Source organism: Mesoplodon bidens, assembly GCF_964165515.1.
Source record: "Mesoplodon bidens genome assembly, chromosome: 2".
Classification (NCBI taxonomy): Eukaryota; Metazoa; Chordata; class Mammalia; order Artiodactyla; family Ziphiidae; genus Mesoplodon; species Mesoplodon bidens.
Window position 1 is genome coordinate 129,002,834 of NC_138177.1, and position 26,430 is coordinate 129,029,263.

Genomic DNA, 26,430 nt, shown 5'->3' on the forward strand with positions numbered 1-26,430 from the left:
TGTTTGAGATGCACTGATTTCTATTAAAGTACAACTTTCAAAAGACATCAAGTGGCTAGGAATCAGTGGGATACTCAAGCTCTATAGAATCCTGGTTTGAAACAGGCTTATTTATTAAATCAGTAATATTTGGGGGTAAAGGGAAATCCTAAACACAAAAAGAAAGTTCTCATATCCTGTAATGTGTTGTACCAAATATTCTCATTAAATTATTTCTTAACATAAGTTTCATCAGAATTTATTTCATAGACTATCACATTATGAAAAAACACCAAATTACTTACATTTAATCATTTAAAATAAGAGATTTTAGTACGGTAATATTCTTAACAAAATTACAGTGAACTATTTTGTCAATATTTGTAATCTTAATTGATGTAGTTTTCTGAAAATTCATTTTTTGGCATGTTTCCCTAAATTTGAATGATATTTTTTACTTGTAGGTTTCTAATAATAAGAATATGTATGAATATTCTTGACACTATATAGCCTCCAAATAGTCTTTTAAGGTTTCTATTTTCTTATAAATTGTAGCTTTTAAATAATATTGAAAGAAATGTTACTTTGTCTTCTTTTATTTAATGTTAGGTATGTTAGAATGTACATTTGTAATGTGAAAGAGACACCTTGACCATATAAATAGGCTTACCTGATATTTGAGCATATCCACGTTATAATATGTAGCCTGGGGCTTTTGTTCCGACACTTTCTTTAGATGAATCATCAAATTTGGCATGTTTACCCAGAATTCCTTGGTATTGGCATCATTTTGGGTATTATCACTATTCAATTGGGAAGAAAAAATGATTGAGTAGCATTTTGTAACAAACATAAACGACACAAAAAAGTATCTTAGCAAATTGTCATCAGATTTTTATCTCCATCTTTGACAATTTGTAGAGATTATATTATTAACAATAGTATAGTTTTAGTATAATTGCAGTCCTGAATGGTATTATGTTAATAGATTAATACCCATAGGGAGGCATTATTGTATTGCTATAAATCACAGTGAGTTATACCCAGTAATATTACCCAGTAATATTAACCAATCATGATGATAACTGGTTGCTTTAAACACCGAATTATTTATTAACCCAAATTTAATAGCCCTTTCTACATTGCCACCATTTCCTATGAATTAGTTGGTTAATGCAATCAAGGAGCCGAGTACATTGATTTTCTTTTGAATTTACTTGAACAGTAGGGTCTCAGAAATTACTTAGTAAATATTTGTAAGCAAACATTTGTAAACAAATGTGTAAACAAATATCTGTAAACACGGTCTTTATCTCCAACTGAGGAGAAAAGGGTAATACTAAAATTATCATTCTCCTTTTTTAGCATTCACAACAGTTCATCTAAGAGTATCTAAGTCATAAAAAGTCACCTCACTTATAAGATGATCCTGGAATTTAAATGATAATAACCATGGTAGTTACACTAGAGAGTGCAGTCTTGGTGAATTAAGGAGTTTTGTATTCCTATGAGGGTCGTCAATGTTACTCTGCGACCTGTCCACAGGCCACTCCCCCCATGTCTTGTGAAAATGTTTGTCTCAATGGCAAAAAGAATCAGGCTAGAGTGTGAAAAGCATCTGCTCACTTCTCACATGATGAAGAAACTGGGGTCCAAGTGGCTCAGTAACTTACTGACATTTCACTTTCAGAATATCCTATGTAATACAATAATAGTAGTTAGAATTTTTTTAGCCTCTATTATGTGCTAGGCACTCTGTTAGATACATTATAAACTATATCATTAAAATCTACCCTGCAAAAGAAGAATTATCTTTCTTTTTAAAAATAAGCATATGTTATAAAAAGAGAAAATTAGAGGTCACGGAGACAGAAGTGTGTGATACAGTGATAAAGGCAGGTCGAAAGTAAGTTCCTGTGGTTCAGCCTCCAGAAGCCAAACATATCAAGAGCTGAGTCAAAAAAAAATCAGGGCCTTGAAACTGCTTTTGGTCAGTTAGGAATGAGTGGTCGTGGGTACCAAGTCTCAGCAAGGCCCCTGTGGTTCTGTTGTGCCTGCTATAGGTTGTTGAGGACAGAGAAAACCCTGTGCCTCTGGGCAGGAGGAAGTGAATGGAAAAGACTCCTGGCCCCTCGTCCTTGCCCCTGGCCCAGCTAAGCTAAGGGTGCTGATAAGTGTTGTCTAAACTGTTATTATCTAAAACATCCAAGTTACCCAGAGCTTCCAGAGTGGTAGCTACACAAGGAGGCTGAAGCTAAGAACAATAGAAGTTCAGCAAAATTAAGTAATTTACTTAAGGTTGAACAGCTAATAAGTAAAAGAGTCAAGATTCCAGCCCAGGTCAGTCTTACTGCAGGTCATACTTTCCCACTATACAAAAAGAGGTGTGGAATTAATATCCAGTAACATTTTATTAATTTGTGCTAAGTAAATCCAAATAACTGAGAAAATCCCAATTATATGTTTAATAACAAAGTAAGCTAAGTCATATATCTATGATAATTCCTCAGAGAACCTGCTTTAACAAATAGTCAAGAAAGGTTTGTCAATCAAAAGCTTGCACAGAGATGCAATTCTTGAATACTCATAAAGCCTTGAGAATTCTTCAGACTCAATTGGTTTAGCGATTGTTCCTGAACATCCTTTGTAAGCCAATCCCTTTCATAAGGGAAAAGTAGAAGTAAATTTCAACTTGGTCCCTGTCACAGGGATTGCAAACCCAAATGTCTCCAGGGGCCAAGCTGCTAACCTAAATAAGTCTTTCAGTAAGGATAACTGAGAAGATTGGCTGGGTGTAAGATAACAGATGAAGAAAGGCTTGAACAGCATTTGAGAATAATGCTTGGTTCCATGGCCTTTTGAAAAGTAGGTGTGGCAGCAGGGGTGGTGGAGTGGAGCTACATACCAAAACCAAACCATCTCTAGGACTGATGGGTCACCAATCACAGCCCTGACACAATCATCAAATACTTAGAGTTAATAAAGTAAATCAATAAGAATTGTTTTGTTTTTGTTTTGTTAAAAAAAAAACAACCTAAGGGTCCATTTAATATTTTGTCACACAAAACATTCTCAGACTGATATTTAGTTCAATTCATAAGACTGATTTATTAATATAAGTATAAAACTCTGACACATATGCCTAAGGACTTGGCAACATAACTGCCTAAAAGTGCAACAAAAGCTATAACTATCACACCAGTGATATTTACAGACACACTGGTGAGATGGTGGCACGTAATTCCTAATTTCAGATGGAGGAACCTAGAAAAATAAAATTAACTTGCTGTGTGGCTCGCTGTGCACATCAAAAACACGGAGGGAAACTGAAATAAGAAGTTCCCAATTTCCAATCTTGATCATTTCACATTTATTTTTCATTTAAAGGGTGAGCATTTCTTTTGTATTTTTAAGCCTGGAATCAAGTTTGCCAATTAAACCATCGCAAGGACCAAAGAGAAGGAGGTGATCTTGGTCATCACCTGAAACACCTGTGACTGTTTTTCATCACGGGAGCGAAAAAGTCTCACTCAGGCAAGAGAAAGAGAGTGACTGTATTGGTCCTCAGATTCCAAATAACCTTTAGTTATTTCTACATAAATATCCAGCTTGACAAAATTCTCTAAGTTATAGTTGAAATGTTAATTCATTCAACAAAGACTAATCAAGTCCTTATTAGGCATAGTGGAAGGTACTGAGGATACGGTGGTGAACCAATAGATGTGTTCTACTCCCTCATGGATTTTACAGTCTAGTGGGGGAGATGGATGGATGAAGAAAACAAATAGATATGTAATTATTAGTTTTAGTAAGTGTGACAAAGGGAAGAATAGGGAAGATTGAGAGAGAATAACAAGGCGATGTGATTTCGTGTGGGAGTGGGGAGGAGAGTGGGGAGGTCAGGGGAGGCTGAGTGGAGCTGAGATCTGAAGGATGAGTAAGAGTCCAGTGAAGAAGGGTAGAAATCCTGTTGGAGGCAGAGGAGACAAGCATACAAAGTCTTGATGTGGGAAAGGACTCAGCAGTTCCCAAGACTGGCAGGTCTGGCTGTAGCTACAAGGATTCTGAGGAGGAGGGTGGGAGATGAGGACACAGACAGGCAAGGGTGGATGACTCAGGGTCTTGAAGGCAACGGTAACAAGTCTGGATTCTGGTACAGATGCAATGGGAAGCCATCAGAGAACTACGAGCGAGGACAACCTGATTTACCTCATAAAAGGTCATCTGGTTATTGTGTGTAGGAGTGGGGCAAGACTGGATGCAGGGAGGGAAGGAGGAAAACAGTTGCTGTGGTCCACGGAAATGATAGTCATCATTTGGAAAGAAGAAGTGATGATAACAGGGAAAAAGTGGCCATTTTAGGGAGAGAATTTTGGATGGAATATCAGGACTTATGGATGGAAAAAACTGTCAAGAATGACTTTTTTTGTCTCATCCATTGTCAATAATTAACTTGTAGAGTGGATCATTTTTTAGTAGCATGTATATATGTGTGTGTTGTGTGAATGTGTATGTGCATATATATATATATGATAAAGGCATCAAATTCAGTTTTAATAGGAAATGTGAAGAAGTGTATTTATGTAAACAAATTCACATAAGCTTCTTTGATGCCATACATGTAAAATTCCATCAAAACAATCATCATTACAGTACAATGAAATTACATGTTTAACAAAGAGATTTTCAAGCTTATATGAAGAGTAGCTCACAGTTCAGATATCATTTGATTTTAGAAGATGCTAATACAACAAATGGATTTTATTCCTTTTATTGGGCTCATTTTCCACCATCCTCATCCACTGTCTACCAGTGAAAAGCAAAACAAACAATGACTAAATTGTCACTAATGCAGATTTCATTACTCTAAATGTCTCTTTAGCCACTTGAGATAGTTGGCCATTAAAATACATATATGCACACACACACAATCACCCACCAACAATTTTTACAGCTGGTAAAAGTTCTGGGATTGAATCTATAAACATATCTGAGTAGTGGTAATTTCAGTACAGTGTATCTCTTTTGCTAAAGTACACCCCTCATCTAAGAATAAGGTGCTAAGCCACACACATCTCTAAAAAATTTGTGCAAAATATATTTACCAGCAGAGAAGTTGGGGATTTGGCAGGACGTGTTCTAACCTGCTGAAATTTGTCACCCGAAAAGTCAGGGCAGCTGGCGATGGGTTGTTGGCAAAGTGTCTGGTGATACCGGCAGGAAAGGACAACACCATTTCTCCAGTAATCTTCACGATACATCTGGCATATCACAACACGTGAGAGGAAAGAGAGGAAACCTAGGTCAACATGTGAATCAAAGCAGTTGTGAAAAGCAAAGATTTCTGTAACAATATGACACAGCAGAAGAGAGGAAAAGTAAGCTCTTACAATTTCTAAAGACCTGAGGACTCAAAGGTTTAACATGTCTCCAAAAAAGGTGGCTATTTTGTTGAAGGTGTTTTTGCACCGTTAGAAGAAAAGTGCTGCTTTTGTCTTTCTGTAGAAAAGTCTGTATGTTCACCTCACAAACAGAATCATTTATTCTGGTGATTCTCTCTCTTTGACTGCTGAATTGATGGCAGTATGTTTGAAGACACTAAATTGCACAATGTTATCACACTATTCACTGGGACTTATTTTAGTTCTCTGAGTAATGTGATTGATGCCTTGAATGTGTTCTTTTATGGACACATGGGGTAAACTTCCTGCTTCCCACTTAATTAGATCGTTATTCCATTAACTTGTCTATCTGGTTGAAATTATAAAATCAGTCATATATATAAGTTAACACAGTTGGATGATAATTTGGAAGGAATAATAATCCTTTTTATAAAAGGGCTTTATTGAAGTATAGTCAATATATAATAACTGGTGCTTATTTATAGTGTAAATTTCCATCATTTTTGACATAATCTACATCTATGAAACCATCACACAATCAAGATAATCAAGATATCCAACGTCCTTAAGAGTCTCCTCCTGTGTTTTTGTTTTCCTGTCTCCTGCCCTTCTCCATCCTTTCCCTCTATGTCCCTTGGTAATTACTAATATATTTTCTGACATTACATATTAGTTTGGACTTTCTAAAATTTTAGATAAACAGAATTGTAAGGTGTGTGATTTTTTTTTGGTCTGATTTTTTCCACTCGGCATAATTATTTTGAGATTCATCCATGTAGTGTGTGAATCAATAGTTCATGACTTTTTATTGCTGGGTGGAATATGGATATACCACAGGTTCGTTTTGAAAATTCATTCACTTGTTGAAGAACATTTGGATTCTTTCTATCTTTTACCTATTACAAATAAAGCTGTGATAAATATGCGTGTACAAGCCTGTGTATGGGCACATGCTCTTATTTCTCTTGGATAAATATATGACTGGATCACATGACAGGTGTACCTTTAACTTTTGAAGAAACTGCCAAACTGTTTTCTGAAGTGGAAAATACAGCTGAGTGTGAGAGTTTCAGTTCCTCCCCATCCTCACCGACACTTGGTAGGATCTGTCTTTTTATTTGTCATTCTCATAGGTGAGTAACAGCATCTCATTTTTTTTGTTTGTTTGTTTGTTTTTTTTTTGCGGTACGCGGGCCTCTCACTGTTGTGGCCTCTCCCGTTGCGGAGCACAGGCTCCGGACGCGCAGGCTCAGCGGCCATGGCTCACGGGCCCAGCCGCTCCGCAGCACGTGGGATCTTCCCGGACTGGGGCACGAACCCGTGTCCCCTGCATCGGCAGGCAGACTCTCAACCACTGCGTCACCAGGGAAGCCCCCATTGTTGTTTTAATCTGCACTTCCCTAATGGCTAAGGATCTTAGCACCTTTTCACGTGCTTATTTGTCATCAGTTATTTACTCAGGTGAAGTGTCTGCTCAGATTTTCTGCCAGTTTTTAAAATTGAGTTTTCTGTTCTCCTATTAATTTGGGTGTTTTTTTTTTTTTTTGGTACATTCTGGATGTAAGTAATTTATCAAATGCATGTTTTGCAAAGATTTTTTCCCCCAGTCGGGCTTGTTTTTTTTTCTTTCTCTTAAGAGTAATTGGAAGGGCAGAAATTTTAAATTCATCAATTTATTCTTTTATGGGTTGTAGCTAATCACTTTATTCTTTTGGAGTCTTATCTGAGAAATCTTTGCTAAATCCAAGGTCACAAACATTTCACCTATGTTTTATTCTAGAAATTTTTAATTTTTAGTTTTACATTTATCTTTATGATCTATTTTTGGTTAATTTCTGTATATTTTCTGTGAGGTATGGGTCCAAATTCATTTTTTAGTGTGTGGATATGGGTATCTAATTGTTCTATCACCATATGTTGAATTTATCAACTTGGTAATTTTGTTGAAATTCAGTTGTTCATATATGTGTGGACTTATTTCTAAATTCTCTATTCTGTTCCATTGATCTATTTTGTCCATCTTTACACCAATCCCATACTGTCTTGATTGCTGTAGCTTTAAAGTTATTCTGAGATCAAGTAGTACTAGTCTACCAACTTTGTTCTCTTTAAAAATTGTTTTGGCTATTTTAAGTTATTTGTATTTCCACATGAAACTTAGGATCACTGTGTCAATTTCCACATAAAATCAGTGGAGTTCCAATTCACCCTTTACTGTCTGCTCTGAGAGAATTAGTATTGGGCCATTAATATATTTTTTCTTTGCCACCGTAACAGGCACTATCTTACTTTTTGTCAGTAGAGGGCACTAGAGAGACATTGCAGGAAGAAGAGACTTTTTTCCCTTCCTGGTTCCAGTGCGCTTGCTAGGCAGTCCTCTGCAGTACTCAAGGCTTTTCTAGAGCTAGGCTCCTGCAGTGCAGGAGGCACGTGGCACCCAAGAGTGTGGGTACTGCAACCCGTGTGGCTTTGCTAGTGCCCAGTGACACTGGCAGCTTCCACAGCCTCTGGCTCCTGAGGCACGTGTGGCTGGGCTGTCCCAGTGCCCAGCTCTTTTAATGCAGATGGGGTCCCTGGCTCCAGGCTCCTATCATATGCACACCTTCTCCATAGCCAGCTTCTGCAGTGCATGGTGGTCTGCGGTACACACGGGCCATTAGCTTCCTCGGGCACCCTCCTCAGCCCGTTTTGCAGTGGAGTGTGCCTCAGTGAGACACCTCCCACGAATGCCTGTGAGTCTGCTGGGCTCTCCCTATGCCATGGCCTGGAAACTCTCCAGGAAGTCAGTTGGGGCAATCATACAGCACATCTCACTTCTCAGGGGTCACTGTCCTTCACCTGAGGTCCTGTGTCTTACAGATCATTGTTTCATATATTTTGTCTGTTTCTGCAGTGTTTTCAGGTAGAAGGGTAAATTGGTCCCTGTTATTCCACCTTAACCAGAAGCAGAAATCTCAAAAAGATTATTCTTCTTTGGGAAATGGTAAATATTTAAAACGAGTGAACTTCTTTATAACTTTCCTATACATCTGGATAATTGACCCTTGTACCATTTCTGCAAGTTTAAGTTCAGGCATGTACTTTCTAGGGAAATTGAGGTTAATAAATGAAAACTTTGCTCACACTTGAATATAGGAAACTCGATTTGCCCCACAGTCACCTTGTATGCTGTGTAATTGTGATTGATGAGGCACAGTGGCTCAGATGAGATGGTCCTTGGCACACATCAAAACAGCTTGTGTGAAGAACTGCTATAGCCTTGTATGTGTAAGGCTGGGTTTGGGGTAGAGGTGGAGGGCAGGTGAGCTTCCTAAAGTTGCCGTGTGCCCCCTCCTCCCACTCAGATAATATCATCCCTAACTCTGAACTGCTCTGAATAAGAATTCTTGTTTCTGGAAGTTTGCCCCTCCATCTCTGCTGGAGAATATTGCTGATCTCCCAGTTTGGTGCCAACTCTGCTGTCTTCCTTCTTTATCTTTTAGATCCATAAGGCTTGCTTGATTTACTGGTGATGAATTGGTGCTAAGCCTGGACTTCCTCTTAAGCTGAGTCTACTCTTAATGTTTTTCAATATGTGGGCAAGAAAAATTTTATCTGATGACTCTAGAAGAAAATAATAACTAGTCAGAGCACTTGTTAAACTAGACTTCAGCACCTACCACCACTCAGTACACTGTTAGCAGTGGTTGCTCAAATGTTTTTTTAATTGGTAAGGAATCTGCTCAGTTTCTTTTCCAGGTTGCTCAAAATGAGCTCTAAGTGGTGTCTTGGTGGAGGACAAAGTTTCTCTTTTGAAAGAAATTCAGCAAGGGGAGGAGGTGGAATTTATTAAGTCAATAAACATTTATGGATGCCTAACTATGTAAGTTGGGGTTGTTTGTTGTGAGTGGGGAGGCAATTAAAAACTGAGCAAAAGACATATATACACTAATATGTATGAAATAGATAACTAATAAGAACCTGCTATATAAAAAATAAATAAAATAAAATTCAAAAAAAAAAATGAGCAAAAGAGCCCCTGCCTTCAAAGGGCTTACAGTGTCGGGTGGACTATGAGAGAAGTAGTCAGTATAAGCCAATAGATGAAGCACCCAGGCTCGTCAGTTACATTACATTTCTGAACTGCATCTCAATTGTCAGAGTCAGACCTTTGGTGATTTGTTAATCCATCCAGTGTCTACGTCAATCTGAAATTTTCTATATAAAAATTAATATTTTCAACCTATGCTCAGTCACTAAAGGAAAGTCTTTGCTCAGCAGTAATGATTGTTCCTATCTGTGTGATGTGGCTACATTTCATGTGAGTTTAAATCATGGAAATCTGAAATACTGCAATATGGAAATATTGACACAGGTACTTTATGAAGTAAATTTAAAACCATATGAATCCCCACAAATGAAACAGCTGTCTAGAATGGCAAGATTTCCAAGTCAACTGGTCAAGAGCCTTGTAAACTGGGTTCTGCCTGTTACCACAGGCAGCATCATGTTAGCTGGTCAACAGAAACACTGGCCAATTTTGGTCAGGAAATGTATGGATTTGATTTATGTGAGGTCATCAGAAATACATCCCTCTCATAAAGTATAATTTCTACTGCTTTGATAACTAAGCTCATGGTTTTCTGTTCAAGCATACACACTTTCGCACATAGGCTGCTTCCTTTCCTTTATTTATCATCCCCTTTTATTGACTTGGGTACCAGGCAAAAACTCCTTCTCATATTCAAGACTCAGTTCAAAGGCAGGCCTTTCCAAGGTCTTCCTTAATATCTTCTCCATTCAGCCCTCTTTAGTTTTTCCTTTCTTTAGTTTCCTTGGACAAATGGACAGATTTTTTTTTTTTTGCGGTTCGCGGGCCTCTCACTGTTGTGGCCTCTCCCGTTGTGGAGCACAGGCTCCGGACGTGCAGGCTCAGCGACCATGGCTCACGGGCACAGCCACTCTGCGGCATGTGGGATCCTCCCAGACCGGGGCACAAACCCGTGTCCCCTGCATCGGCAGGTGGACTCTCAACCTCTGAGCCACCAGGGAAGCCCAAGGACAGATTTTTTTTAAAAACTGTTTTGTAGTTTCTTGCACATATTTACTACTGTGAAGGCAAGTACTGTGTCTTAGGTTCTGGGAAGGCAAAGGTATAAAACACAGAACCCAGTGCAGAGTAGGAACTCAATAAAGTGTTTTAAAAATAAATTCATACATTTAACAATTCTATATTGGTGCCTAATCAATGTACCAGGCATTGTGTAACACACTAGAATGGGCAGTGAGAAACAGGACAAACGTGGTCCTGAGCAAACTTCTAGTTTAAGCAGGGAGATATACACTTGAATAACTAATTGAAATATCGTGATAAGGGAAAGATAGACTATAACTGAGAAGCCTAAAGTTTTCTTGGGAATTAGAGAATTAGTTCCTAGCACCAGAGTTGTTCAAATAGGAGCTAATGATGTTGGAAAAGTGTTTCCCCCAGGTGGCAGCAAAGTCAAGGAGTTCTCTGCCTTTGAGCTACTGAGAAAGACTCAGATGTCAGAATACCAGTAGTAGATTTTTGTTTCCAATGTATGGTCTGAAAACAAATGGGGAAGTCTTTGATACAGGATGAGAGAGAACCACAGGCAAAGCAAAACCACATGCTTTTTCTACATCATTTCTCTATGTGGCGCTGTGTTTGGCTTTATCCTCCTCCCCACCTCTCCCCATGATGGAACTTTTGAACTTGAGCTGTTTCTTTGAAAGTGAATAACAAAGGAACAGCAATTAAAGTGATTCACTGCTTGGAGATGAAATTAAATTTAGAGGAATGTCACTTCATGATCTGTTCATCAATTTCAGATCTCATAATTTCAATGAAATATACTAAATCTCCCATCTACCAATATACAGTATACACTACAACTACTTATGGCAATAGAATTGAAAAAAGACTCAATATGTGCAGTCATCCACCGATCAAAGGCTCAGTTAATTAGGAAGGGCATAGGAAAAGCACTAATATTAACTTGGCTCAAGTACCACATCACTGGAATGCTAAAGTCATGGACACCAGGCTCACTGGTACAGACCTCCGCAGACACTTGTCGGAGTGTGCTGGGGAAACCGAAACAAGATGAAGGACCCAGCTTGTATAGGGACAGGTCCGCAGGTGACTGATAGGCTGCTATGCCACTTCTTGGGATTTAAAAAAGATTATTATTAAGGACTTCTTAACTCCCATTGCCCCATATTTACACCTCTCCTATAGTGGACTTTGCATTATATTTATGTACAAGTTTTATTTTCCATATCAATCGTCTTCACCACCAATATATCCCTGCCTAGCACAATGGCGGCCACATAGTAGACATTCTGTAAATGTTAGGTGAGTAATTCAACTCAACTTGTTCAGCAAATATGCACTGGGTACTCCATGCCAGGTCCTGTTTTAGGTACTGAAGATATAACAATGAACAAAATACTTGAAGTCCCAGCTCTCATGAAGCTTACACTCTAAGGGGGAAGGGGGAAGGGACAGACAGTGGACACAGAAAACATGGAACATGTTAATTAGCATGTTCATTAACTAGAAAACAGGAAGTATGTTAACTACGAAGGAAGAGAAAGTGAAGTAGGGAGAAAGGAAGTGTTGACAGTGGAGGGGGCAGGAGAATTGCTGTTTTACATAGAAGGTCTGTGATAAATCTGCTGAAGAATCATGAAGGAAGTGAGGGGGCAAGTCACTCAGATAGTTGCGAGAAGATTTCACTAAGGCGGAAGGAGCAACAAATGCAAAGACCCTGCGGTGCAGATGGGGTTGGGCTGATGAAAGAAAAACAGCCATGAAGCCAGAGTGGCTAGAGGGGAGTGATTAAGGACGAGGGTGACGGAGGCAAGATCAGAGAGGTGGCAACTGGGATGGGTCGTGAAGGACAAATCTTATAGACCATTATGAAGCATTTGGCTTTAACTTTGAACAAGTTAGGAAGATTTTGAGCTGAGGAGTGACATGTTACATTGAAAATAGATTTTAAGGGGGATCAGAAGTGGAAGTACCCCTACTACCAATTAGATCTCTCTGAATAAATGAATGAATGAAAGCCAATTAGTAAGCAGACAAAAAAGCATTCATTCTCGTGTGATCCCTAGTGTTTTTCACTCCATTATAGACACCTCTCCACATCTTCGACTACTCATTTTTTTTAGGGTGTGTTTCTACCTGCAATTCAGGGAAGCTTGAGCTTTCTAAGGTCTAGGTCAGTCAGTAATGAGTAGTCTTTAGAACTGGTGTGACAGGAAGTCATGCAAATTCTTTACTCAAAGAAGAGTCTACAGAAGAAACATGTATAGTATGTATACAAAGTCTGTATACAACCTAAGCTAATGATGCTTACTTTTCTCTTACAGTTCAAATGCATATTCTGTATGAGGAGCTTTTAGTTGCTGTTGATGCTTGGTCATGGCAAATGATCTTTCTGCTCTGAAGATGAAAAAGAAGAGACGTGGGAGAAACCAGAACGCTATAGCCTGAATGCTTGTGTTCTCCCAAAACTTATATATTTAAACCTAATCCCCGATGTGATGATATTTGGGACGTGATTAGGTTATGAGGATAGGGCGCTCAAGAATGAGATTAGTGCCTTTATAAAAGAGACCCACAAAGTTCCTTAGCCCTTTACAGTATGTAAGATTCCGATGAACCAGGAAGCTGGCTCTCATCAGATACCAAATCTGCCGGGGCCTTGGTTTTGGACTTCCCAGCCTCCAGAATTTTGAGAAATAAATTTCTGTTATTTATAAGCCACCTAGTCTGTTATAGCAGAGCAAATGAACCAAGACACCAGCGTCCACAGTATTTGTTTCTCTGCAAAACTCTGGGCCCAGAATAAAACCTAAATGCTGTTTAAAAGAATATTTAGGGAGATTGATAGATCTCAGTGGCTAGAACGGAGTGCAGTTACTAATTATATTAGTTTTCCAGCATAATACTGTTAGATTTAGACTTAAAAAAACCCCCAAACTAGTGTTTCTGAAGTGTAAAGAGGGTTAACAGTCATACAGATTTTCACTTAAAATAGAGTTCCAAGTTCTAATTATACTTATCATTTTTTTATAAAACAGTCTAGTGTTCTATATGCACATTTAATTTTTTGTCTCATCTTTATTTCCATGTCTACCAAGGTTTTCTAAGCTCTAGTACCTGCAAGTAAAAAATAAAAAGCAATTCTTTCCTCACCTAGGTTTGTCCTTTGTTTATACATCAGATTCAGAACTGGAATTGTATTGGTGACACACTTGAAAGCCAGTTTGACTTAGGTGTTTAGTTTTCAGTGTAGACTAATAATCGCCCTTAACTTTTTTTTTTTGAATCTGAACCCCTTTGTGAAATTAATGAATACTGTAGAGTGTCTATGGACAAATGTGCATGTGCACACATACATTAGGTATGAAATATAATTTCAGGGGATCCATAGACTTCCTGAACCCCATCCATGGGACACCTTATAGAGAAGCTTGTACATTCAGGTAAAGTCCATTGTCAAGTTGTACTGATATAAGTGTGATCAGGCTCATGTAAATAGAGAGTGGTACATTTTTATCTAAAATTTTTACTTTGCTGTGATTATTTTTTTGGCTAGTTTTTCCTCACTTAACAAGGGTAACACATAACTTGTCCTCTTACATATCTGATGTTATGGAAAGGTGGTTTTATTCCAGGCTCTCATTCCAATGCACCATTGTTTCAGTTTATATGTGGGTGACTCCCACCCAGGAAAGACTAAGACAATAAAGACATGATGTAGACATTTCCTTTTGTGAGTTAATACATTTTCTCATTGCTGATGGAGTTGGTTGGGTTTTCTGTAACCTGCAACCAAAACTGAATCAGAGATTTCTGTATTAGATTAGGTTACTGGACCTTTTGGCATATTTTTTTAAAAAGCAATGAATTAATATTCCTAATCAAATTAATTCTAGGTATGCCACCTGTTACTGTTGACTGGATTTTTTTTTTTTGGTTTTAGGATATGGAATGAAATAATTATATGTAGGGTGTCCCCACTGAATTGGATAGAGTTTGGAGAATACAATGGACCAAGCCCCAGGCTTACTTGCTCAGATCTGCTCCTTTGAAGTAGGCATTGACCGTTTCTGTAAATGCTGCTGCAACAGGGAGGGTGTCCTGGGCTCCCATGGTTAGGGGGCTGGGTCCCCTGGAAGAACCTGCATGAAATGAAAAATCTTCATTTAATATGGATCGGAGCCATCTTAGTATATGTGGAACTAAAAGCCCATTAAAGGATTAGAGGATGAAATCTAATTACTGAAAAAAAAAAAGCAATGTGCTAAGAGCCATAACTGTATATTCAACATAGAGCTCAAGTATTTAAAAGGAAATATTTGGCTGGTTTACAGACAAACACACTTGAAATTAATTCAATGATGTATTTTACTACAGAAAAAAATCCAAGCAGAAGAATAAAGTCATAGGGGGTTTCAATGTTTTACATAAAGCATAAGGCAGTATTTGCATGACAGTTTGTACAGCAGGTAGTTAGTAAGAAAATTATTAGCTTCCTATTTGAGTCTTCACCTTATACAATTGCCCATACACTCAAAACTGTTTGCATTTCTTCATTTTAAAGAGATAAACAGCCATGGAGCACCATGTTACACATTGTTCTTTTCTGGGGTGTTTCCATTTCAAACAGTCCAATTACCCTCAGATCAAGTAGTCTCAAGTGTACATGTCCCCAAACATACACAACCCAAACGTCCACCTTGACTTAGCACAAACACATCAATGCATCAATTTACATTATTAAAAATAACAGATTACTGACCATCTACTACACACCAGGCACTACACTGGATACCTTACAAGAATTACCACATTCAAGCCCCACATCAGCCCTGTGGGATAGGCATTATTATTCCCATTTTACAGAAAGAAAACTGAAGCTCAAAGAGCTAAGTGACTTGCCCAAGATACAGTTAGTTAAGTGGCAAAACTAAAATTCAAACCTAGGTTTGCCATCCTGTAAGGCTCATGTTTTTCGCCATACTGTTTACATACCATATTGTTTATCTAAATGAAACATTTTCCTGTATGTTTTTGATACAACTTGAGGTTTCCAAAAGGAGCAAAGTTTAGGATTGTTGTCTTCATTAACAATCTCTAGACATGGTACTGAAGAGTAAAGTTTTATAAGGACAAAGTATTTAATTATGGCACACATTCACTGCTTCTGCTTCTTATCACACAAAACATATTTACTCTTCTCCACCTCATCACAGACTACCTGTTATGCTTTTTATCTTTTACCTTTAGTAACTTTCATACTCTTCTCTGATTATGAAAAGATCTACCTTTGTATATTTCCCTCCTCAATAAAGTTTTCCTTGATAATTCTAGTTCATCCTAGTGTCTACATTTTCTATCTTCCCTTGTCTTTCAATATCTTGGATGTAGTAATTGATCACCAACAAACATTGACTTATTATCTGCTATATATCAGGCATTATGGTAGGTGCTGGGGATTCAGAGATAATTAAACATAATCCTTGTCCTCAAGAAATAGGTTTTTTTTGTTTACGAGCCACACCTCCAGTGGTACTTTTTTACAGCCGTCAGAATGGACTGAGGCATGCAGTCTGGCCCAGATCTATCCTTCCTCACCTCTTCCCTCTGTTTCCAACAACGCTATACCCTAGCTGTGTTCACCTCTGGGCACTACAGTCCTTACTGTGGGTTTAATCAATAATGCCAGAGAAGGAAAAAACATCAAGATTTTACAAAGAACCCTTTTACCTTAAAGGGTCCACAGTTTACAATTCTAATTTCTTCACATCCCTATACATTGAAATTAATATGCCATCTTCTATTTTACTTTTTTCATTTATTACACAATTTTTCTTATTGCTATCTGGTCTACATATCATTTCCATGACTATATATTATTCTACAAAAATTCTCCAAATGTTGGGTCATTTCTAGGTAGCAATTATTCTAAATCCATCTTTGTATAAATTGGTCGTTTTCTTTTAATTATTTTTTTAAGATATAGTTTTATTACTACAAAATGGGATGACCCAACAATAGGCAGATAAATTTTTATTTTATTATTTTATTATTATTTATTATTTTATTTTATTTTTTAAAATAAATTTATTTATTTTTGGTTGTGTTGGGTCTTCGTTGTTGCACGTGGGCTTTCTCTAGTTGCGGTGAGCAGGGCTATTTCTTTGTTGCGGTGTGCGGGCTTCTCATTGCAGTGGCTTCTCATTGTGGAGCACTGGCTCTAGAGCGCAGGCTCAGTAGTTGTGGCACATGGGCTTAGTTGCTCCGTGGCTTGTGGGATCTTCCCGGACCAGGGATCGAACCTGTGTCCCCTGCCTTGGCAGGCAGACTCTTAACCACCGCACCACCAGGGAAGTCCCCCAGATTATTTTACATAAAGATTATACTCAGTGAAAATGCTATTAGTAATAAATGAATGCTTCTGTTCCCCTGCAGTACCTTAGAGAGTCTTTGTTACTATGATTATTGGAAAACTGGGCTAAAACCAGGAGAGTGTCTAAGATGCTGAGAAATTCAAACCTTATGGCCTAAGATGACTAAGAGGGGCCTCAAAACTATTTTCAAATATCTGAAATAATATTACCAGACAGTGACTCTAGGGACCAGGATTCATGGCCATGGATCTGCAAGTTAATAGCTTTGTGACCTTGGGCAAGTGAATTATCTTTAGGTTTTCTCAAGCATAAAATGAAGGCAATAGATCACATCATCCCTGTGTGTTAGGATTCTATAATTTTAAGTTGTTTATAGGAATTTAAGGAGTTTTAAACAGTAGGAACAATTATCTCACACAGAAATAAGCTGCTTTGAAAACTGTATCCCTTCACTGGTGGTTTTAGTGAATCTGCCAAATATTTACTGGGTCTCTACTATGTGTAAGATAGTGGTGGGAACACAAATATGTAAACTTTCAGGAAATAAAATACAAGCATATAGGAAACCCAGTAACAATATCATATACAAACAAGAGCTTAAGACAATAGCTCAAGTGACAGCACTATGAGGTTTTTTCACTGCAAGATTAATTGTCCAATGAGCAGAACAGGAAATTCTGCTCCTTCATTTAATAAAAAGAAGCTCAGACTCTGGTGTCACATAGACTTGTGTGTGAATCCCAACGCCTCCACTTACAATCTGTTATGACCAGGAGCAAGCTATTTAATCTGTCTGTGACTCAGTTTCCTCATCTTTAAAATAAAATATCAATCGATAATAATATCTATGTTAAAGGTTTGTGGTGAACATCAAATGGGATATCCTTAGCATGGTATATACTTGAAAAAACATCTTCTTCTTATTATTTTTGTTGCTGTTATTTTGTCAGGGTGAGTTTTACTAAGGTTGTTGAATTAGAGTCGGTTCTTTGAATTTGAATAATTATTGAGGTAGAGAATGAAGGGAGATACCACAAATGGTACTCCTCACTGAGCAAGGAGATAGACCAACATTTTCAGGTTCCTTCCTAACTCAAATTTCTTTTATCATACGAGCAATGAATTCTATCATGCATGTTTAATTTTTTGTGTATTACATGGGTGGCTATCATATCTTTTCAAGTTGCTTGATAGAATGCTTGGACTCATAGGAGATGAAAGTTGGTTGAATGCATATTTGTCTGTTGATTCATTTGAATGTGAGTTCCTGCAATAAGTAGGCATTGTGCTAGTTGCTGAGGGATTCACAGAAATGTATGAGATGTACCCCTCCCTTCATGGAGCTTATAGTTTAAAAGGGGACTATAATATTAAATATAAATGAAAGACAAAGCACTACATGAAGTTGGATAATATTGATAGTTAAGTATTATAATTATTATATTATTATTAATGATTATTTTTAAAGAATTCAATGTCAAAATAGTAATTATTATGTCTGTCTTACAATAAAATAAAATATCAAACACTAATATGGCTTTTTGTTCTTTATACATTGAGGGAATAAACAGGTTCAGTGTAATTATCTCTATTGCACTAGCCCAAGTTCACTCTGCTAGTAAGTGGTAAAGATGAAATTCAATCCTAGGCCTCCTAATGCTAACAAAAACAGTAGCAACAATGAAAACTTTGTACCTCTTATCGCATACTAAGAACTATTCCTGTATTACCTCTTAACCCTGATAATACCCCTATTAGGGAACTACCATTGTTATCCCTGTTTTCCAGAGGAGAAAACTGAGGTTACAAATCATTCAGTAGCCTTGTCCACAGTCACCCAGTTAGTAAGCAGTAAGAACAGCATTGGGATGCAAACCTAGTACTTCCTGACTCTGGATCCTGAACTCTTACCTACTCTGCTCATGGAACATATAAGTCAGAACAAAATTATGTTAGGCATCTGAGGGTGCATATGTGGTCCCCCAAGAAGGACAAGTTGCTGCCATTACCTTGTCGAGTTCTGACAAAATAGCAATTCCAGGGCCCTGGAAAACAATTGCCATGCACACTTACAGATTTCTGAGAAATGGAAAAAGGCACACAGAGTCACTATCATGTGATGAAATTCTCTGAAAGGCAGTTTTCTGTGACTCTCATTACCAAGCAAGGTTATACACACACACACACACACACACACACACACACACACAAAACCTAAGGCTAAAGAAAAATTAGTATGACATCTTTAAAAGAAGAGGTCCTCCTACTATATAGCACAGGGAACTATACTCAATATTTTGTAATAACCTATAAGGGAAAAGAATCTGAGAAAGAATATGTACATATATATATATATATATATATACATATATATATATATGTATATATATATGTAAAACTGAATCACTGTGCTGTACACTGAAATGAACACAACATTGTAAATCAACTAAAAAAATCAATAAAAAAAGAAAATATAAGGTTGTTAATTTGTGAAAGCATTTCCTGAGTAGTCAATTGAAATATGAATGTGGGTATGGAGTAGGGGCTGTATATGTAAAAATATGAAAGGAGAAAGGGAAAAGGGAGAGCGATTTTAGAAGAGAAAGGGATACAAATAAAAAAGAGGGAGAAAAGGAAGCGAAATACCCAGGTACAGAGATTGAGTAAGAGTACAAGGTTTACTTGATAAATAAATGGCTGTTCGAGTCCCGGGTTCCACAGAGACGCCTGGTACCACACCACTGCTGGTCTTTTGTGTGGAGGGGAAGTGTGTCCTAACGGTGTGCCCAGAACAAGCCTGTCCGGTCCCCCTGACCCCCTGTTCAGTACAATTTACTCCATTTTCTGTATAATGTTTTCCACTTTGCAAAGTTGAAATTTAGAACTTTTTTCACATCAAAGCCAGCTCATGAAGAAGACTTATTTTCAGTTGTTTTAAATATAACATGAATTTATGTCAGAGTAGTGCTTCCCTCAGGGGTGTTTGTAGAGTTTGTCACTATAGGCTCAATAAATGGTAATAGCTGTTATTTATTGTGTCCTAACTCTGTGTGATGCTTCATATGCATTACCTCCTTTAATTCACACAAACACCTCACCAAGTAGGTGCTATTTTTAACAACCTTTTCTTACAGATGAGGAAACTTTGGAAGTGTAAGTAACTAGGTCAAACTCAGAGAGCAAGTGATCTATGCTTTTACTTATTATGCTTTGCTGTTACAGTAAAGAATCTAGAACTTCTTCGGGGGCTGTGGGCTTCAATAGTGACTATGCTTCTTAGTTAACATGTGCCCTTGGGCAGGTCACTGATTCTAGCTGCATCCTTATTAAATTGGGACATCAATGTCAGTGCCGCCAACCTTATCTGACTGTAAAGAGGATTTGCACTTACAAATGTCAAGAGTCAAAAGAGCTGCAAATTTTACTCTCTTTTCATCTGGGATTGGAAACAGTCACTCTGAAAGTACAACATGAAGCACGGACAGCAGGAGAGGGCTGTCTTGTTTGTTTAGAAGACCATTACCAGCCTTGCAGCCTACCAACCCGAACAACTGCTGCTCCACCAGGACCGCTATACACGCAGGGCAAATGACCCTTATGTCCAGGAGTGAGAATGAAGGAGACAGAACCAATAGATGGAAGCAACAGAGAGCATCAGAACGCATGAAAGAAGAGAGGAGAAATTCCAGGAGTTGTATGAAGAAGCAGAGAGTGGGAACTGGATTAGCGTTTTCTAAAACAAAGCAAATCATATTAGTAGGATTAGTAAAAAAAAATAAATTATAGTCAATTCAACTATAATTTATAGAGTATATTCTGTATAATGTGATAAAGACAAAAATGTTGGAATCAGATTGAATTAAATTTGAATCCTGACTTTATCACTTATTGCGTTACCTTGGGAAAGTTATTTAACCTCTCTCGTGTCCACCTTCATCATTTTGTAAAATGGAGATAGTACCTTCTACAGATACTGTGAAGATTACATATGATGATATAGAATGTCTTTGTTATCTGAGGATAGTCAGTATCAGAAAAAAGAGTCACTTAGAAATGAATGCATTTAAATTTCATAGGATATAGTAATAAAATGGCTTGACTAGCACTCTAAATTGTCATAAACTAAATTTGTGGAAAAAATCTTTTATTAACACACTGCAATCAAATAATCAATGAGTTCTTAGAATGAACAAAAATGATTTGTGTTGATATTTTGAGGAAAGGCATATTTTTCTGATAAATTGTATTATAGCTTCATACAACAATCTAGTTTCAGATTTGGTTTTCTTTCATGATTATAAAGTGATCCTTAATTGCAGCGTTAATTGAGAGTTTTATAAATTTTCCTAAGGGTCTCTCAATTTCTTGATTTTCTTTTGAAGTGGCTATGATGTAAGCTTCCTTTATTTCTTCTTTTTCAATCATTAATAGTATTATTTCTGCTAAACCCTCAATTGATAATGACTTTTAATATGACCTAAGGAGCTTTACACCATCACTTTCCTTGACTCCATGGAATCCTGTATCCTTTCTAAGATTGGCAATTTCATTTTGCAATAAATGTACACTGCACCTGCATTCTATGTCCATTGTTTGTTTCAGACATTTATGGAAAAACTAACTAAATCTGCATATTATGTGATGAACGGTGATACTAGGGTTAATTTGGTAAACTGATTTTAGAATGGGGACTAATGTTCTAGATTAATACTTTCATGTTGAGTTGGTCCTTACTTTCCTACCAAATCCAATAACTGCAAAGACACCCGTAAGGACACTAAAGTAAGGAGTTTCACCAGTATATGTAAATCTGAGTGCCTGCACATAGTAAATACTCAATAAGTATAGCCATTATCATTAACAGAGACGGAGAATTTGCTGGGCAGTCACAACATGTAATATATTGTTTCAGGCTGCCCTCAACACCATATCCATTTAGCATACAAAGTAAGATAAAGAGACGATTAGAAGCTTTTCTTAGTCCAGTAGAAAGAATTTTATCGTGAGAGCTTAACTTGAGAAGGTGAGTTGTACTTTTGTGACCTTGTGAATCTTAGCTAGCTGAAGTGATGGTTAATAAAGTAATATTACTTTTTAAAAAAATCACAGCAACTTTGTTTAAAAATTTTTAGGATAGGTTTGTAAGAAAAGGAGTCAAAGGAAAGTTATTACATATAAAATTTTCTATTTGTTTTTCTCTGCATCTTGGAATGTTACAAGTTTACATAAACTAGTTGACTTAAATTATTTGAAATTTATCTTATATATGTATGTTGTATATATGTGTATATGCTGCATATAAAACTGTACATGTAAAATATTTTGTGTATTTCGGTATATTTGTATATTTTTGTCTCTTAGAATTCTAGGTCTAAAAATTCTATATCTAATGAATGCTGTAAGTTAATCTCTTAAATAATAATGCTGTAATGATAGCTAAACTGAACATATACTTTTTGTATCCCAGGACTATTGTAAAAGTTTCACATGCATTACCTTACTGAATCCTCACATTTAAAAAAAAATATTATTATTACTATTTTGCAGATGACAAAACGAAGGCTTAAGAAAGTCAGAAAGATTCCCTAAGTGCTAGTTTGGTTCCTCACATTCTGAGATAAGTGGCATCAACTGACTTGCTAAGTGCCAAGTGCCAGTACAGAGGAAAAAGGGCAAACCTCAAATGAGGAGTCACCAACATTACTGAGTACTTGCTGTGGGCTACACACTCTCTTTTATGCTTTGCACATACTGCATCATTTAATTATCACCACAGTCCTATGCTCACATGGGCACTACTACATATTACAGATCAAGAAACTGAGTCTGAAAGAAGATAGTCTTTTGCTCACATTCTCATGGTAAGCAGTGGAGTTAGTTAGGATTCAAATGAAGGTCCACCTAACTCCACACTCCTTCCACATAAGGAGCCCCATAGGCTTGTCTCTACCCACAGTGGCTTTGGGTGAGTTATACTTGTTACATGCTTTTCAGTGTGCAAGGCATACACCTTCGTGAAAATGAGGAAGGCATACTTAAGAAAGTCAGTTATCATAGAGTAGAATTAAGTACACTGAATTTCTGGGTATGTAAATAGGATTAGAGTTGTTTTCAGTCTTCCTCTTCAAAAGTCCCTGCTCACCTGCCTTGGAGAGATATACATATATATAAAATATATAAAAATATATTTTATGTGTAAAATGTATATATACACATATAATATATATATTTCATGTGCATATAATTGTTGCTTTTCAAATTCCACTTAGTCCATAAACATGTGATTGGTCGACATTTTTGTTGTATTTTATAGAGAATTTTCTTCAAACTGGGTCTTTACTTACAGTTCTCAAACCATCACCCAATATTAATTAATGCCGTATTTAATTAACTTGCTAAAATAATATGGTTGACTCAGAAAATGGGAAAATTATGTTTCATTTTCATCATCAAAGTCACATCAAGCATATTCAACACAAGGACTATTATTAGAAATGGACATAATGCAGGAGACAAAGCCATAATGAAAACGTCTTCAGTATGAGGACTCACATGACCAAACCCTATACAACTTCATACAGACAGTACTGAGAGTGATTAAGCATCTGAAGCTAAGCCAGCTAGAGTGTGGTATGACAAAGAATGTGGAGAAGACATGAAGAGCTACTCTATGTAGAACACTTATATGGGATGGCCATTGTGCTGAATATTTTACATGCATTATGTCTTCTACTTTCCAAACATCTCTTTGAGATACATACCATTATTAGGCATGTGTTACCATTGAGGAGATTGAAGTTTAGTGAAATTAAATAATTTGCTCAAGGTAACTTGCTCTATAGTAAGTAGAAAGGTGCTGTGACTGAAACCAGGTCTAACTTCAATTGTATTTTCAATGTTGGCCTGTTCATGTTAGAAAGTTTGCTTCAAGATCCAGCTGGATGCACAGTATGTATTCTTAATGGGGCAGCTTCTCCCCAAAAGGGGTAGAAATTGGTTCTTAGGGGAAGGTGAAGGAAATCTTTACCTTTTTATGTATGAAGCACACAGATATTCATACAGTACATAACCAGGTGTACAGTACATCTGTGATATTAAAATTCTACTGGGGAGCAATGAGGGGGAAACAAAGGTCTAAAAAGACTCTGTGGGTAAAGGAAGGGGGATAATGAAAAAACAGTTTGAGAAGATCTGGTTTACAGCTTTAAAAGGGTCATTAGTTGTGAATGTCCTTTACACCTCATCAACTCTCTTGGGAAAAACTTTACGGGACTGGTTTTGCTAAAGGATAATAATGGTTTATTTCTTTCTTCAAACTTAGAGTGAATAATATCTATGGGGCTGAAATTATGGGCGGGCTAATCAAGATCATTGGGAAAATATCTAGTAAGGACCCCACAGAGGAACCATAAATGGCTAAAAAGTTTGAAAATAAGCTCAGCCTCACTAGTAATCAAAGAAATACAACAGGAAGAGAGAAATAATTTTTTATCTTTTCAGATTAGAAAAGATCTGAAAAAACCAATACTTCATGCATGTGAGCATATAATGAAATAGGCACTGTAATATAATGTTGATGGAAGTAAAAGTTGGTATAACCTTTCTAGAAAACTGCTTGGCAATGTGTATCATGAGCTTTTAAAACTGTCATAAATTTAGCCCATAATTCCAATTTTAAGGATCTATTCTAAGAAAATGTCTTAAGGCCAAAGAATTATGTGCAAAGATGTTCATGGCATGTGGGAGAACTTGAAGCAATTTAAATGCCTAATAACTGAAGTGAAATAAATCACAATTCATGACAGAATAAAATGCTATGCAGATATTAAAAGGTTTTCAGTAATTAAAAATAGAGCTAAAAACAATCACATATCACATTTTACCTATTAGATTGGAAAAGATGAGAAATACTGACATAATTCAGTGTTGATAAGTGCATGGAAAAAATGTTAATCATAATGCTGGTATAAATTTTTGGATGGACATTTGGAAATATGTAGTATTATTTTAGATGTGCATACCCTTTAACACAGTGATTCTAGTTTTAGCAGTTTATCTTTTGGAAAAATTCACACAAGTACGTGAGGACATAGGTTTAAGGCTGCTCATTGAACCAGTTTACACAATAGCAAAAAAAAAAAAGGAAAAAACCAACCTAAATATCCATTAACAAAAGAAAGGTACATGCATACAATATAATACTATGGAACCATTAACATGATTATATAGATGTATATGTATATAATGCACACACATATATATCCCAAACACTCCATATCATAAATTTAAATGGCTACTATTGAATGCAGGTTATAGAGCAGAGTCTATCTTCTATTTGCATAAAATCATACATACTTCTTTGATTGTTAAGAAACATACTTTTGAAAACATGAAAATATTAAAATTTCTGAAATTGAGATGCATCTTGTAATCAATGTCAAAAGAAAACTGGCAGCTGCTAACAGAACATGTTCCAGAGTTGTCTTTGCTTGTATTTGTGGGAACGTAACCTTGATTAGAAGTAATCAGCTCATCTCGAGGTCCCCTCAGTTGAGTTGAGTTATTTGAATTGACAGCCTCTCATGTGATTAAATTTGGACCCTTATTTTCCCTTAAGAATTTTTTTTAAAGATTCCATCTGATGCAGTAATAAAGTGAAAGTTATTTGTACACAGAAGATAAACTGTCACACACCAAGCCATGCAACGGCAGGCAGGAGAAACTGCCAGATTCTTTGAAATGTAAACCATGGAATTTCAAAAGATGGGACAAGTAGGTTATGACTGAATTATGCATCATGAAAGAATATATAACTCAGGTGCTAAAACTGTATCTGTCAACAACTTCTGGCTGACTATCAAGAAAGTTACCTTTTGGCAATTTATAAATAAACTTAGGAATACGAATGCAGATAAAACCTTGGAATTTTTGATGTGCCCCCAAATGAAACCATCAACATCAAAGAGAATAAAAAGACCAAGATTATGAACATGCTGTATAAAAAGCATCAAGTCACTGTGATATTAAATATAACTGCTGATGGACAGAGTGACTTAGGTGTATTTTTAATTCTGAAATTGAAATAAGTTTAGATTCAATTTCTGATGGTTATACTGAAGATAGTGGCTTGCAATTTGTGTGTTATCGTTAGTTAGGAAAAAATGCCTTTATACTTTTAATGAAGCTTATTTTGCACCTGAAGTGTTGTTAAACCAATGGAGCACATCCCAATGGATGGTTTTTTGGAATCAAGTAAATGCAGCATGCACACGTGCACACACACACACACACGTGTGATTTCAGCGTTGTATTTACTCTTTTTTTTTCAGTTCCAGGATCTTTTTTCTTTAACTTTATTGAGGTACAATTGAGAAATAAAATTGTAAGATATATAATGTGTATGTGTGATGATTTGATCTACATATACATTACGGAGGATTCCTCCCATTTAGTTAATTCACACGTCCATCACCTCACATGTTTTTCTTCCTTCCTTCCTTCCTTTCCTTCCTTCCTTTCCTTTCCTTCCTTCCTTCTTTATTTCTTTTGTGAGAACATTTAAGTTCTACTCTCTTAGCAAATTTCAATTGTATCAATACAATACAGTGCCATCAACTAT

The 26,430-nt window shown here is 36.8% G+C and overlaps 1 protein-coding gene across 1 annotated transcript in view; it reads right to left on the bottom strand.

Annotated features, from left to right (window-relative positions):
• The window catches only part of SGIP1 (SH3GL interacting endocytic adaptor 1), a 207,282-nt gene that overhangs the window by 7,419 nt on the left and 173,433 nt on the right, over positions 1 to 26,430 (bottom strand). The window contains exons 19-21 of the mRNA XM_081225341.1: positions 14,468 to 14,579; positions 5,085 to 5,240; positions 650 to 782 (exon numbers count right to left, since the gene is read on the bottom strand). Of these exons, the coding sequence (XP_081081467.1) occupies positions 650 to 782; positions 5,085 to 5,240; positions 14,468 to 14,579 (401 nt within the window). The remainder of the gene's footprint in view (positions 1 to 649; positions 783 to 5,084; positions 5,241 to 14,467; positions 14,580 to 26,430) is intronic.